Below are 14,440 nucleotides of genomic sequence, written 5' to 3'. Positions count from 1 at the left end.
CATTTGGTCTTTACCAATCGCTTTGAAGTGAAGCTTATAGGGAGTTTTCTTTGGGACAAAGAGCATTGTAGATCCTGTTTCGTTGGTTGTTGGTTAGTAAGTGGTAAAAAGCTTTTGTTGAGCGAGTGGCTTAAGAAAATAGGTTAAATGAATAGGTGTCCATTTTTGGGAATTTTTCATATGCAGCCAGAGGTGTGCTAAATTTAAGATGAGAAGTAATTGCTGATTGTTCAGCATCTGATTTCTCCAGATTACAGGCTGACTAGGCTTTGGAAAAGTAGACGGATTTATCAACAAGTTAAAGCCTCTTGAAATCTGGGTTGTGGTAGATACATTGTATGTCAGACATAATCTTACCTGTCAAAATAAAACAAAACACTGTATGGGATGCAGGAATATTTAGTCCGGCGCTTTGACTCAGATCACCAGTTCCCCAACTGGTAGTAAGCCATATGGTAAAATGTATGTGATCTGAGAGCAAACGTTTCCACAAAATCAGATCATTTACAAGCACAATATGTTTGTAATCCATTTTTCATCATAGTTGAAGTTGTTCATCATAGTTATCACAGCCACATTCAACACTTGTTTAGTGACGCAGTGTGTTCCTCAGGGCTGTTAATTCAAAAACAAAAAGCATTTTTAAGTGTTTGCTGCAAAGGTACAATAAAACATCATAAACCAATGTCCAGTCATTCTATGCTGAATTTAAATAGCCCAGTATTCGACACCAAAGAAATGTATTTTTAACTGAAAAATACCTTCAACCGCATATTCTAAAAATACGTCAAGACTATAATTTAAAATACAGATATGGTACATAGTAATTAGAAAGTACATAAAAAATATATGATGTCCCCATAATATTTTGAAACACTAGTTTTGTAAGATCACATGATTTGAATATGACCAATCATTGTGCTAGAACATTATAAACTTGAACCTACTAGCACTGGTATGCCAAAGACAATGATGCCCATCAAAAAGGAAAAAAGAACAGAGAGACGAAAAGAAGAACGAAAATAGAGATATCCTTAGGAACATATCCCTTTACAACAAGCCATTCATTTTGTAAGTCTGCCTTTTCCCTTCAATTAAACAGGTAAGCTCATCTAAACTGTAATAAATCTCAAAAATATAGAAATTAACACACCAAATAGTTTACAGACAAGTATGGCCTCTTAATACAAGCCTGTTAAAATCTCACTTACAGAAATGGCAATATCTGTAATGGCGAACATAGAGTGTGATGTCATCCATTAAACATTACTATAAATACCAGTGTCTTGGCTGTGGCTGTTATAACTATAATGAACAACAACAATGATGAAAAAAATAATTAAAATCATATTTTGATTTGAAATGAACTGATTTTGTGGGAAAGTTTATTCTCAGATCACATACAATTTTTCCACATAATCTTATTTGATTTTATACCAGTTCTAAGGACATTTTAAAGGCACTAACTGGTCTCAATACAATCTGATTTCTGTGCACGCTGTTATCACTCTTCAGCTGACATGGTAATGAGTGGTAAATTCAGCCAATATAAATAAATGAAGCTAGAGAAAACTGAGTAATGGAGGGAAATCAGTAGTTACAGGTAAGAACTCACCATATTTATTTCATCTATCAGATCTTTGAAGCAAATAAGGACACTAATACCCCTGTAATAAGAGAACTGCAACACCCCCTGCTGACCCGCTACCTACGTATCCTGCCTGTGGCACATCACAAAAGCCTGTACCTGAGAGTCGAAGTGCTTGGCTGCCTCTGGGGTGAGTTTCTAGGGTAGGCCTGGGAGAAGATGTCTTGATCAATGTAATGTCTATGGAGACACAATGATGTATCAACTCATTATATCCTACACTCTGTTTGGTTTCTGTAGCGAAGGACTTCTCCACCCATTTTCTTTTCAAATAATATGTTTGGGTTATTTTCAGATCACAGACCTTCCCCCAGGCAGCAGTTGAACACTATATATAACAAAAATACATACCAATATGTGTGGGAATGTCGATATGTTTGATATAGCTACATCAATGCATACACGTGTTATTAGATATGTGGTTATAAGCAGGTTCAGACAAAATATATGGCATTTTGGACTATTACACAGAGTAGTATCAGTAAGTAGTAAGAGAGGCAAGTATCTATACTGGTGCCGTAGATGGCATGGACTTAAAGAAGGATAGAGAGATTGCAGGAACATCCATGTTTCAATTACTCTTGAACTTGGAGGAGGGAATTAGATAAGCCTATATAAAACATAAGATTGTTCACAGTTCCAACATAATGAACACAAATTGAAATTTCTACATGCCACTTTTTTGGCTTTCCACTTTTACAGTGCGGTGATAGAATGGGTTTGGGTTGCTCTTTGTCCACTGAAGATCACTACCTTGATGACAAGGCAGTCTGAATTGCTAGCATATAGGTAGGTATTTAGTGAAGATGTGATTAGTCTAGAATTAAATTCAGACTGTGACAAGAGAGTTATTAAAGACCTCAGGATGAGGTAATTTAGTAACATATATTTGAACATAATAATGCAGGAATTAGCTTGAAGGAATGACTTCAAAGTCTAGGAGTCTAGAATGTGTATGGGAGACAGTTTAACTAATTATTTCCTCCATTTATATGAAAGAGAACAGTCACTTTTACAACAGAGCAAGGGTTGTGGGAAGGAGGAAAAATGCAATCTTCCAGTACCAGCTGTGCTGGCACCTGGTTGTTTATGCGGTCTTGATAGCATGGTCCTTAAAGAATTTAAAGTCAATGGAAAGCCAATGCACCTCAGCAATAGATGATCAAGGGAGTGAACCCTATGGGATTCTTGTGGAGTGCCAGGATTTCCCCATATTGTTATGGGTTCTACTGTGCAAGAAAATCTTTCTATAACACTTTTTATTGTTTTATGTACAATACAATATAAACCAACAGTTAGAAATTGTGAAGAAGCAGACACATCAGTAAAGTGCCTAACTGCCAAAACGTATGTGGGCTCCCTCGTGTGTCACTCCTCCTGATTCCTTCCCCTTCCTTGGCCAAACGAGGCTCCAACATACGTATGTCAGTATCCAGTGTCCAGGTCCCTACTGTAAATGGCTCATGGTTAATTCCCCTATACTGAGCCAGTATCTCCATATTTTTTCATGTTTTTGAGGACAGTCCCGGTCCAGGAACATGGGCTGTTTCAGGCTGAGGCAGTGGTCCAACCCTCTCTTCCACACCTTCAACAAAGTTGCTGCAGGGTCCCTACAATCCTTGGCAATAGCCCATTTGACCATAGCCAAGCCAAGTCACAATAAAGCTCTCATATACCTATTCCCATCCATGCCATCAAAAATATATAGCAGAACAAGCCTGGAATTTCTGGGGAGCCTCAAATCCAAGACTGCCCCACCACCAGGTCAGCAGTACCCACCCACTCCCCCCGAGAATTGTACAAGAACAGCACAGACCTAAACAGCGTGAAGAAAGTTGCCTATGGATGCTGAGCAATGCAGGAAAGTTTATGATCGTATAGCCTCCTTTTTCCACAGCCGCACCCTTATGAGATAAGCCTGGTGTAGATACTTTAATTGAATGGTACAGAATTGAGAAGTGACAGTGGCTTCTGTAGGGGATGCTAGGGAGTCCCTCCAACCGTCCTCGTCAAGTGTGCCCAGATCTAAAGCCCATGCTTATCACAATTAGTCAAAAGAGACTGTAGTGTTAACCAGGAGTGATTTATATATAAGGGAGGCTTGGTGTTTTTCGAGCTTTTTTTTTATAAAACCCTGACCTCTAGCAGGCTTTGAACTGCGATATTATGCAAGCTTGAGATATGGGGGTTGAGTGCATGTCTAATCTGCAGGCAGGGGTAAAACTGGCTGCAAGGGAGATCATATTCCTCCTGCAGTTCCAAAAATTACTTTAACATTGCCTAAGGTGCAAAGTCAACTACTTTGGAAATAGCAATTAGGTCCCAGTGCCCAAAGTCTGATGGTTCCTCCACCTGCTGAAGCCAGGTGCTGGTCCACAAAGGCGTTTCCTTGTCAGATGTTAGGACCAGACAAGGGGCCTGAGTGCATCACCCTAAACACCACTTGTGTTTGTGGCCGGAGAGAGGGACTCTGGGACTGTACTTCCAGAAACAAAAAGTGTGATAGTCGTATTCCACTTATCGCTGACACTCCAGATGTATAGGCTGGGTCTTAGAGCCCACCAAACCACCATGCATTTAAGACTGCCAAATGTGAGGCCCCGCAGAAAGATACAATATCCATCATTGTTAGGCCATCCTCAAAAGTGGATGCAAGGCATTTGGACAGTGCAGTCCTAGGGGGGTAGGTGGTTTCAGGAAGCCCCACAACAGTGCATTGATGCAACCAAAAAAGTCTTTGGAATAGGGCAAGATAGTTATGCAATTAGTAGAGCAGGTGCGTAAGCATCACCATCTTAAAGATAGCAGACATGCCCAAGAAGGACAATGGGAGTGAGGCCCGGAATCTCAAGTCTAATATTAGGCTATCTAACTGCAGTTGTCAGTTCTAGTTCCACATCTTTTGAGGATCTGTGGTCACGTATACTCCCAGGTAGTGAAACCCATTAGAGACAATGCGCAGGCCATTCACCCAGGACACACAGGCTGAGCTAGCACCTATGGGGAATACCAATGATTTTGCAGCGTTCACTTGGAGGCTGAAGAAGCTCTAAAACACCTGCCAGGTGTATAAAGCCTAGGGGTCCAGACCATGGGGTCATTCAGCAAAATGAGAACATTGTCAACATATAGAGTGATCTTATATTCCACCCTGAAACCAATTCAAACCCTCCCACCTCTCACCTGTACATCCAGCCACAGCCATTCTGCAAGAGGTCTGATGGTAAGTGCAAACAAGAGGAGTGACAACAGGCACCCCTGCAGAGTTCCTCTTTCAACCAGAAAGTTACAGATACGACCCCTCCTGTACAGTCTCACGTGCATGACCTTGTATAGAGCAGTTCACATAGTTAAGGATCCGGGGGCTGAAGTTCATCTTGGTCAGTATGGAGAACAGATAGTCTCATCCGAATGAGACGAAAGCCTTGCAAAAGCTAACTTGAGCAACGCCTGCTTGCCGGGCAGTCTGTGTGCTAGAGCCACAGTATTATAAACCCTTTGAATATTATGCTGCGTAGTGCGGTGAGGCATAAAACCTGACTGACTGGAATGGATCAAAGAGACAACCACGTTTAACAGCCGAAATGTTTGGTCTTTGCCTCAGATCTTCACCTCTGTGTTAAGAAGAGAGATGGGCTAGAAGGATTCACAGTCTGAAGCTGCCTACTGTAGGTCTGGCAGGAGTAAGCCCACCTCTAAGGCCTCCTGGTGTCAAGCAGAAAGGCCCCAAGGCGTGACCATGAGGCCTTCAAGAATGACACTGGGATCCCGTTTGGTCCCAGGGTTTTGCCCAATTTGAGTTGATTCAACGCCTTGCCTAATTTCTCCTCTGTGATTTCATTTTCAAGGAGGTTTCTGTCCTTAATATCTAATTAGAGAGTGGGGAGATCCTCTATACAGGAGGTAAAATCTGTCAGCTTGGAATTGCACAGTTTGATATAGAGTTGAGCATAATATGATGAGAATCTGTATAGTATAGAGAGATCACCACCAAAAACCTACCACCGTTGTCCAAAACAGTGAAGCGAGCTGAGTCAGTGTAGCGTGTTGCTGGCCTTGCCCCCCCATTGATGTTTGTGAGTCTGAGTGGCAATCCACGCAATGCACATGTCATTTAGCAGTTTGTTGAAGGACTGATTAAGGAGAGAACGCTCCAGGCAAGTGAAGTGCTGATATTCCAGATCCCTGATATGAGTCTCAACGTCAGTAAACTCCTGTTGTGATTTCCACTTTTGACCAGTACTGTAATTGATGATCTCCTCCACTCTGAATACTGGCTTTAATAGCCTTCCACACCATTCCCTGGAGACATAACTGAACCCTTGTTCAAGATGCGATAAGTGTCTATGCCCTCAAGGAGCAAGTTCCGGTATTCCTAAGACATTAGTCTCCAGATGCCCAGTCTCCAGCCTCTCCTGATCCCACCAGGTTCCATCTGGATCACCATTTTAACCAGTGAGTGGTCCGTGAGATCTCAGGCTAGGATCTGCCCCATCCCCATCCTCAAGTGTCAGATTTGGGTCACTGAACATAATCTAGTTGTGGGAATGATTTTTGCACCCCTAAGAAAAAGGTGTAACATCTCTCAGTAGGGTGACGAAGTCACGAGGCATCAACAAGGGCCATAGATCTTAAAAACCTCACTAGAAGTGTCAGACCCATTCCCTTCTCTTGGGGCATGTTGGAGCAGTCCATAGTTGTCTCCCTCATGCTATTAAGAATACACCCCAGAACCCAGGATCCAACTGGGAGCTGCAGCAATACATCGACAAAGAGTCTAAGGAAGTCTGCTGACAGCTGAGGAGGTGCATCTATACTAATCATGGATAGGAATTTTCCCTGGAGATTGCCTGTCACAGTTACATACCAGACCATCTTATGACAAATGGAGAGTAAAAATCCAGTAGCAATAGACAGTTAGCAATCATATAAAATATCAATTCATTCATCAATTTATACAAAATATCCATACATAAATATAAGAGCTCAGGGATTAGACATCGTTTTGCGTGCTCGGCTGGCAATTCTCAAAAACTTACTTGCTATGCCGGAGTTAGGCAGAACTTAAATCGCGCCTCCGGGCGCGAATGCAGCGTCACCGTGGCATCAGGGCAGCTGTGAGATTGAGTGCAGCCGTTCCCCTCACTGCGTGTAGCAACCTGTGTAGCCGTTCCCCTCACGGCGTTTTGGCTGAAGGCAGAAGGTAGGTGCCGTTCCCCTCACGGCAGCGATCCCAGTGCTCTCAAACCTCCAAGCATTTGTGTCCTAACAGGTGGGTTTCTTGAAGAAAGATTACATCAGGCCTCAACCTACGGGGTACCTTTAAGAAATATTCCCATTTCACCTTGTCATTTACGCAGTTGACATTCAAGGTGATCAGTCGCAGTTGGCCTGCAACATAGAAGCTCTGCGCTCAATCATCTAAGGGGAAATGCATATGGTCGATTGCCATGAATAGGGCCCTGGCGGACCACTCGGTGGATGTAGACAACTTGGTCTGCATAGAGTGAGTCTGACTGTCTGAAGTACATGTAAGCCCCTTCCATAAATCGAAAACTCAAATATCTGTTGTGGTATGAACTGGAGATCATTGCAAACAGGGCAAGTGTGACGAGGGAACCTTCCCTTGAACTAGAACATGAAAATATATTTTGTATTATTCATAATTAATTTGAGATAGAAGAAGGGCATCCCAGATTGAATGAGGCTGATTAGGGGACTGAGGTAGCAGATGTAGTATGCAAATGACACCTCAAGGACTAGCTGGGCTTGAATAGGATATATATATACTACTCAAAGTCCTCTAAACGCACCTGTTTCCAGAGGTGATTCAGTATTTTTTGGAAAGTTCATGGCTGAGTATCAGACCAGTGCCTTGAGCCAATTTGGATAAAAGTTTTCTACATAAATATTGGCTCTCTGATCCCATCAGTTGTGCGTTAGGGTGTTGAGAAAACCGATAGTAACAAAACCAATTTGAAGTGCAATTCGTAGTGCATTTTAATCTGAGGAAAACAATAAAGCATGCGTAGATAAGGATGCAAAAATGGAAACTCTGGTCAATAAAAGGGAGATACAGCAATGGTCTGCAGAGCCAGATCTATCTAGACATTAATGTTTACTCCATAATAATCAAGTGTGATTCATCTCTAATATATCAGATTTTCTCTTTTAGTTGACTGTTTGCCAGAGTTTATTAATATGTTTAGCATTGAAATATTTCAAAGTTCTTGCCTATATGTCATTTCAAGAGTGAATGAATGAATGAATGAATGAATTTGGGATTTGTATTGCGCATGGCTGCCCGGAAGCGTACCAGCGCTGTGATTGTAGACCAACAACTGAGGGTAGAGGCTAAGGGGGAAGAGAAAAGGTTATTGTGGGAAAAGGTGAGTTTTGAGAAGCTTTCGGAATTTCATATGATTAGGTTCAGACCGGAGTTGGATTGGGAGAGAGTTCCAGAGGGTTGCGGCGGCCACCGAGAAACGGCGTCCACCAGTACGAGCTCTTTTAGTTCGGTGGACCTTGGCCAGGTTGCCTTGCGCTGACCGTAAGGGTCTGTTCGGGGTGTATGGGTAGAGCATAGATTTCAGCATTGGGGGTCCTTGGTTTTGCATAGCTCTATGGGTGGTACAAAGGGACTTGAATTTGACCCTTTCGCGTATCGGCAACCAGTGCAGTGTCTTAAGGGCAGGTTTGGCTGAAACTCTACGGGGGGTGCCAGTGAGTATCCTTGCAGCGGCATTTTGTGTTCGCTGCAGGACATTGAGCGTGGCTTCAGGGGCACCCAAAAAAGGGCATTGCAATAGTCCAATCTTGATAATATTAGACCTTGCATAAGCATTTTCTGGGAAGTTGCGGGAAGTAGTGGAAGAATCTTCCTGGTAGATCGAAGTAGACCAACACAGGTGCCGGCTGTTTTTTTGGCTTGTGTTGTCATGGAAAGGTTCTGTTCAAGCCAGAAGCCTAGACTTTTGATTTCAGTTTTAGGCTGAGGGATGGGTCCTAGGCATGAAGGCCACATAGTAGTGGGGAGGGATGGTGGTTGGTGTCCCAAGAGCATAAGCTCGGTTTTTGACCCATTGAGCTTGAGCCTTGAGTTAGACATCCAGGCATGTATACCTTCTAGGCAGTCATGAAGGTTTTTGATTTTTTCTTCCTCGAGTGAAAATGATACGATCATTTGGGTGTCATCAGCGTAGGTGACGGCTTTTATCCCAAATGGGGAGACCACATCCTCCAGGGGGGCCATATATGTATTAAACAGTGTAGGGCTCAGTGAAGAGCCTTGGGGGACCCCACACTGGAGGGAAAGGATATCTGATCGGACGTTCCCTTCACAAACCTGGAAGGTACGGTTTTCTAAGAAGGAGGAGAGCCAACATAGTGCCGTGCTTCTCACTCCTAGTTCAGATAGTCGCTGTATTAGGATCTTGTGGTCCACCGTATCAAATGCAGCGCTTAGATCCAGGAGGATCAGTAAGACCGATCCCCCTGAATCCAAGATGCATCTAGCCTCCTCTACCACTTTCAGGAGGGCTGTTTCGGTCCCCTGGCCTGGTCGGAAGCCTGTTTGTGAGGGTCGAAGAAGATTATTGGATTCGAGGAAGGCTGACAATTGCTGGTTAACTGCCTTCTCTGCGATTTTGCTCAGGCCAGGCAGGAGAGAGATCGGTCGAAGGTTGGATAGGTCTGATGGGTCATGTCCTGGTTTTTTCTGTAATGCCTTGACCATGGCATGCTTCCAGCTGGGGGGAACCACTCCTTGGCCCAGCGAGGTATTAATAAGGTTAGTGGCCAGGTGGGATATGGTAGGTCTGACTTGTTTTAAGATTCGAATAGGAGCAGGGTCGTTGGGGGAGCCGCTTTTCAGGTCTGATAGGGCTTTCAGAAAGTCATCGTTAGACAGTTGGTTAAAGCTGTCGAGGGTGGGTCTTGGGGAAGGGGGGAGGGGGGCAGCAGGGGGATTGCTGTCTGATTTGGGCGGGAGTGACTGCAGAATGTTGGTAATCTTGCTTTGGAAGAAGCCCGCTATTTGGTTGCATCTGGCAACTGAGGGTTGTTGAAAGGAGGGGGGGGTGGGTATTTTGCGCAGTTCTTTGACTATTTTGTAAGTCTCTCGGGATGAGCTAGATGCAGCTTTGATTTTTTTGTCAAAGAATGAGGCTTGGGCTGCTTTCCGTGCTGCTTTATAGATCCTCATTGCAGTTCTGTACTCTTCCTTGATAAGGGGGTCCCAGTTTTTTCTCCACTTTCTCTCGTGGATTTTACAAATTTTTCGTAGGTTCCTGAGTTCTTGTGAGAACCAAGGCGACTTAAAGGAGTTATTTTTCTTTTTTAGATCTTGTTTCGGGGCGATAATGTCCAGAGTGGACGTGAGCCAGCTAGTAAGGTTTTTATCTGCATTAACCGGGTCAGGAAGTGGCAGGGGAGCGGAGCGAATTAGCTCCTGAGTCCAATGCTCAGATGATATTTTAGACCATATTCTATCGTATTCTCTGGGAATTGGTGTGTGGGCCTTTCTTACTTGGATTTGCCAGATAAATGGGAGGAGAAAATGGTCAGTCCAGGGGAGAGGGATCGCAGGTCGAACCTCAGTTTTGGGGAGATTGGTGAAGAGAGGGTCCAAAAGATGACCTTTGATGTGCGTAGCCTCTGAGTTGATTAAATGAATATCGAGTGCTTTTAATTGTGAGGTGAGGTCCACAGCCGTTTTGTCTGTGTTGTCCTCGAAATGTAAATTTAAATCACCTAGCACGATGAAGTTAGGGAACGAGATGCAGGAGGAAGTAGTGGACTCAAGCAATGAGTTAACAAAATTTCCTGGGCTGCCGGGTGGGCGATATATCAGAGTGCCCGTAAGTGATTTGTTAGGGGTTATCTGAAGAGAGAAATGGGTGCTTTCGCAATCCTCTATTTCTCCTTCTTGTAACCTACATACAAAGGAGTTTTTGTGGACAATTGCTAGTCCTCCTCCTATTCCCTTCTTTCTGTTTTGATATTGTATAAGGTAGTCCTGGGGGAGCATGTTCACAATGTCCGCTTCGGAGTGAGATGTTAACCAGGTTTCCGTGAGGAATAGAATATCTAGTTTTGAGTCTTCGATCAGCATTTTGATCTCTATGGCGTGTTTAGGGGCTGATCTGCAATTCAGCAGAGCTAGGCTGATACCATTGGAGGACTTGTGGGTGGGTATCTCTGCAGACTCCTCATGGGGCTTAGGAGATGGTAAGGCTCCAGGGGAGGGAGTTGCCGTGCTGAATTGAAGGAGGTAGTCACGTGAGTGTGTGATCCGGGGGCTGTGAAAAACGGGCATAGTGGATGGCCCTGTGCCCGGCCTGGCCCGGACGGGCCCAGACGGGCTTGCCTTAGGCGCGCCTTCGGCGCGCAAACGGCGCGCCCGCTGCGCTCGTCCGCTGCGCTTGCGTGGAAAGCACATTTGGGGAGAGAGAAAGTGGGCGTGGCCTGACGTGTGGGCGTGGCCTCGCGTTCGAAGCGATGGCGGCCCTGGGAACTTGCCCCCGGTGCAGCGCTCGATCCGCTGACAGTGGGAAGCCTGGGGAGGTACTCAAGACAGAGGAGAACTCTGTTTAAGCTGAAAGTGCTTTTAAAAGTAGCTAAACACAATTATTACAGTTTTAAAAAAACGAGTGAACAAGCCTCCGGCTTCCGCCTCAGAGGTAAACAATCCTAATGAAGGCGCTCTCAATCAGCGCTTCTTATAGGTCCAGAAAGTGGGCGTGGCCTGACGTGTGGGCGTGGCCTCGCGTTCGAAGCGATGGCGGCCCTGGGAACTTGCCCCCGGTGCAGCGCTCGATCCGCTGACAGTGGGAAGCCTGGGGAGGTACTCAAGACAGAGGAGAGCTCTGTTTAAGCTGAAAGTGCTTTTAAAAGTAGCTAAACACAATTATTACAGTTTTTAAAAAACGAGTGAACAAGCCTCCGGCTTCCGCCTCAGAGGTAAACAATCCTAATGAAGGCGCTCTCAATCAGCGCTTCTTATAGGTCCAGAAAGTGGGCGTGGCCTGACGTGTGGGCGTGGCCTCGCGTTTGAAGCGATGGCGGCCCTGGGAACTTGCCCCCGGTGCAGCGCTCGATCCGCTGACAGTGGGAAGCCTGGGGAGGTACTCAAGACAGAGGAGAACTCTGTTTAAGCTGAAAGTGCTTTTAAAAGTAGCTAAACACAATTATTACAGTTTTAAAAAAACGAGTGAACAAGCCTCCGGCTTCCGCCTCAGAGGTAAACAATCCTAATGAAGGCGCTCTCAATCAGCGCTTCTTATAGGTCCAGAAAGTGGGCGTGGCCTGACGTGTGGGCGTGGCCTCGCGTTCGAAGCGATGGCGGCCCTGGGAACTTGCCCCCGGTGCAGCGCTCGATCCGCTGACAGTGGGAAGCCTGGGGAGGTACTCAAGCCAGAGGAGAGCTCAGTTTAAGCTGAAAGTGCTTTTAAAAGTAGCTAAACACAATTATTACAGTTTTAAAAAAACGAGTGAACAAGCCTCCGGCTTCCGCCTCAGAGGTAAACAATCCTCTGTGTGAATACATATAAGAATTTATTTTATTGTAATTCTCTTGTAATTTTGTGGTTAGTTTTAGTATTTTTGTGTGTGATGTGGTTTTTAATGACTTTGTTGTAATAAATATTTTTTAACAATGATGTTGATAGATGACTGCACCTAGGGGTGCAGATCTAAATGGATTGCCAAAGTGTTAGAGGTCTTTTTTTAAAAAATCCAGACAATCTGCTCTTTGATATTGGAGGGGTTAATGCTCTTAAATTGGAGTATGAATGTAAAGAGTCCTAGGTTCTTCTGATAGAGGTTAACTCACTTATCTGCCAGGAGGATTAAAGATAATGTTGAGTTGATGTACAAGTTCATTAATAATGTGTTAAAGGTGTTGAAGAACTGAATACAAAGGAGATGGAAATGTATGACTCGAGAAAAAACAATCAAAGAGGCTCTCTGAAGAAGCCTGTTGGTGGCATGTAGCGTGCTAAAACTGCTATAACATGCAGTAACCTAGCAGAACTAGCTGTCTATAGTTTCTAAACTTTAAGAAAAAACAATCAATAATCCCACTGTCAGAATCCCTTTCTGAGGGCTACGGGGCACACAGGGGCTACTGGGCCCACTATATGTGTTGAGGCCCAAGGTAACCCTTCTGCACTTAAACTCTCAGGGGTGTGTGGTCCGAGAGGTCTATGCTTCCCTTGGCAGGGAAGGGGGGTATGTAGGTAGATACAGGATAGTGAACACAAGCTCACAACTTAAAAGGTGTGCTGCAGCAGCAATAAATCATTCTCCAGCCAGCCAAATACTGACTTTAATGGAAAAAAGACAAGAATTACATTTTCAATAACCACACAAAGTAAAAATACAACAACCACAAACAATTACACAGTCTTCCTCTGAGGTTGGGACTGCAACTCACTGACCACGGGCTCCAGTCCAATCAGCATGATGAAATTCTCCCATTCAGCCCCTCCTCGCATTATGGGTAACCACCTTGCTACTTGACGGGGATATGACCTTTGCCCCACTACAGCCTTTTCCCTGGCAACCCCTCCTGGCATATAGGGTCACAGCATCGCTACCACAAAGCATGCTCAGGACTAATATGCGCAGCAAAACACACGGCTAAATTCATTGCCACCCTCTCCTGGCATATGAGGATTACCGACTGCACACAGTCAACAACCCAATCTGTGCAGCAACCATTTACTCACACATAACACAGGGAGTCCACTCAACAGTGCTCCCCACTCGAGCTCCCTCCAGTGTTCTACTGTCCCTCACAGAGCACACTAGTCTTATCAAGCCGGCAGGCGCTGATGCTCCTGCTTCCAGGGCACAGGCTTCTCCCTCACACAGCCCATCTGGCTACTTGGCAAATGGCCATTTTGGGGGTCTCAAAATCCCCTTCTTATAGTCCATTTCTCGGATTCCTTTGAAGTGTCCACTCCTCTGCTCCCTCTTTCTCTTGAAAAGCAGTCTGTCACAGCAGGCGTGTCTCTAAAGCTGATAGTCCCACAACACAGGCCATGAGAGTGACTAGAGTTTACGCCTGTGTGTCAAGGACAGTGATATGTGCAACAAATGGTTAGCCCATGGCTCTAAGCCCTAAACTTTATGATTCTCTTATCAGTCCCATCTCCATCCTGAGGTGTGGCCATCCCCTTCCTTGTTACATCTCACTGAATCGGAGATCACCCTTTAAATTGTACTGGGGAAGCCTCACCCTCCTCTCCCCAAAATGTGTCCTATCTACCTACAGGAATGTAGCAATCTACAAATCTGTCTTGGGGAGATCACCACCTCTGCGCAGTACTTCACACCAAACTGATGTAGTCAAGAGTAAGTTAAGCAGACAGCAACAGAACTTTAAAAGGGAGGGAGAATAAAGGCCTTAATCCAGTGACAGAGGTTAGAAAAGACCTGTTTACATCTTCTGATACCTACATGGTATGCTGCCACCACTGCACTAATGTTGCTTAACTTTTCTGTAAGGCAGTAGCCTACCCCCACTATGAGAGTTGTGCTTTGAGTGCCCATCCCAGTCCAACAAGACTGCAATCTTGAGGCAGCCGTATGTCATGGAGCACACACATGACGTGTTTGCTAATGACAATAAAAATCAACATTAATGATCCTGACATCAGTATAGTTGGGCACTCAGGGCAGTGGTGCATGTTCTTTTCCATACAGAGCACTTTTCAGTCCCCAAAAACACCCTTAGAAGCAGTCTGCTAGACCCAGGTGGGCAACAATTTAGGGCATTATGCATTCTGG

General features: G+C 44.8%; 1 protein-coding gene across 1 annotated transcript in view; it reads left to right on the top strand.

Annotated features, from left to right (window-relative positions):
• The window catches only part of LOC146796142 (SCO-spondin-like), a 1,481,201-nt gene that overhangs the window by 466,490 nt on the left and 1,000,271 nt on the right, over nucleotides 1-14,440 (top strand). Inside the window, exon 51 of the mRNA XM_085631266.1 lies at nucleotides 1,637-1,778. Within this exon, the coding sequence (XP_085487392.1) occupies nucleotides 1,637-1,778 (142 nt within the window). The remainder of the gene's footprint in view (nucleotides 1-1,636; nucleotides 1,779-14,440) is intronic.

This window comes from Triturus cristatus, chromosome 10, assembly GCF_964204655.1.
Source record: "Triturus cristatus chromosome 10, aTriCri1.1, whole genome shotgun sequence".
NCBI lineage: Eukaryota > Metazoa > Chordata > Amphibia > Caudata > Salamandridae > Triturus > Triturus cristatus.
The sequence above is the reverse complement of the archived record's forward strand: the minus strand, read 5'-3'. Positions and strand labels throughout refer to the sequence as shown.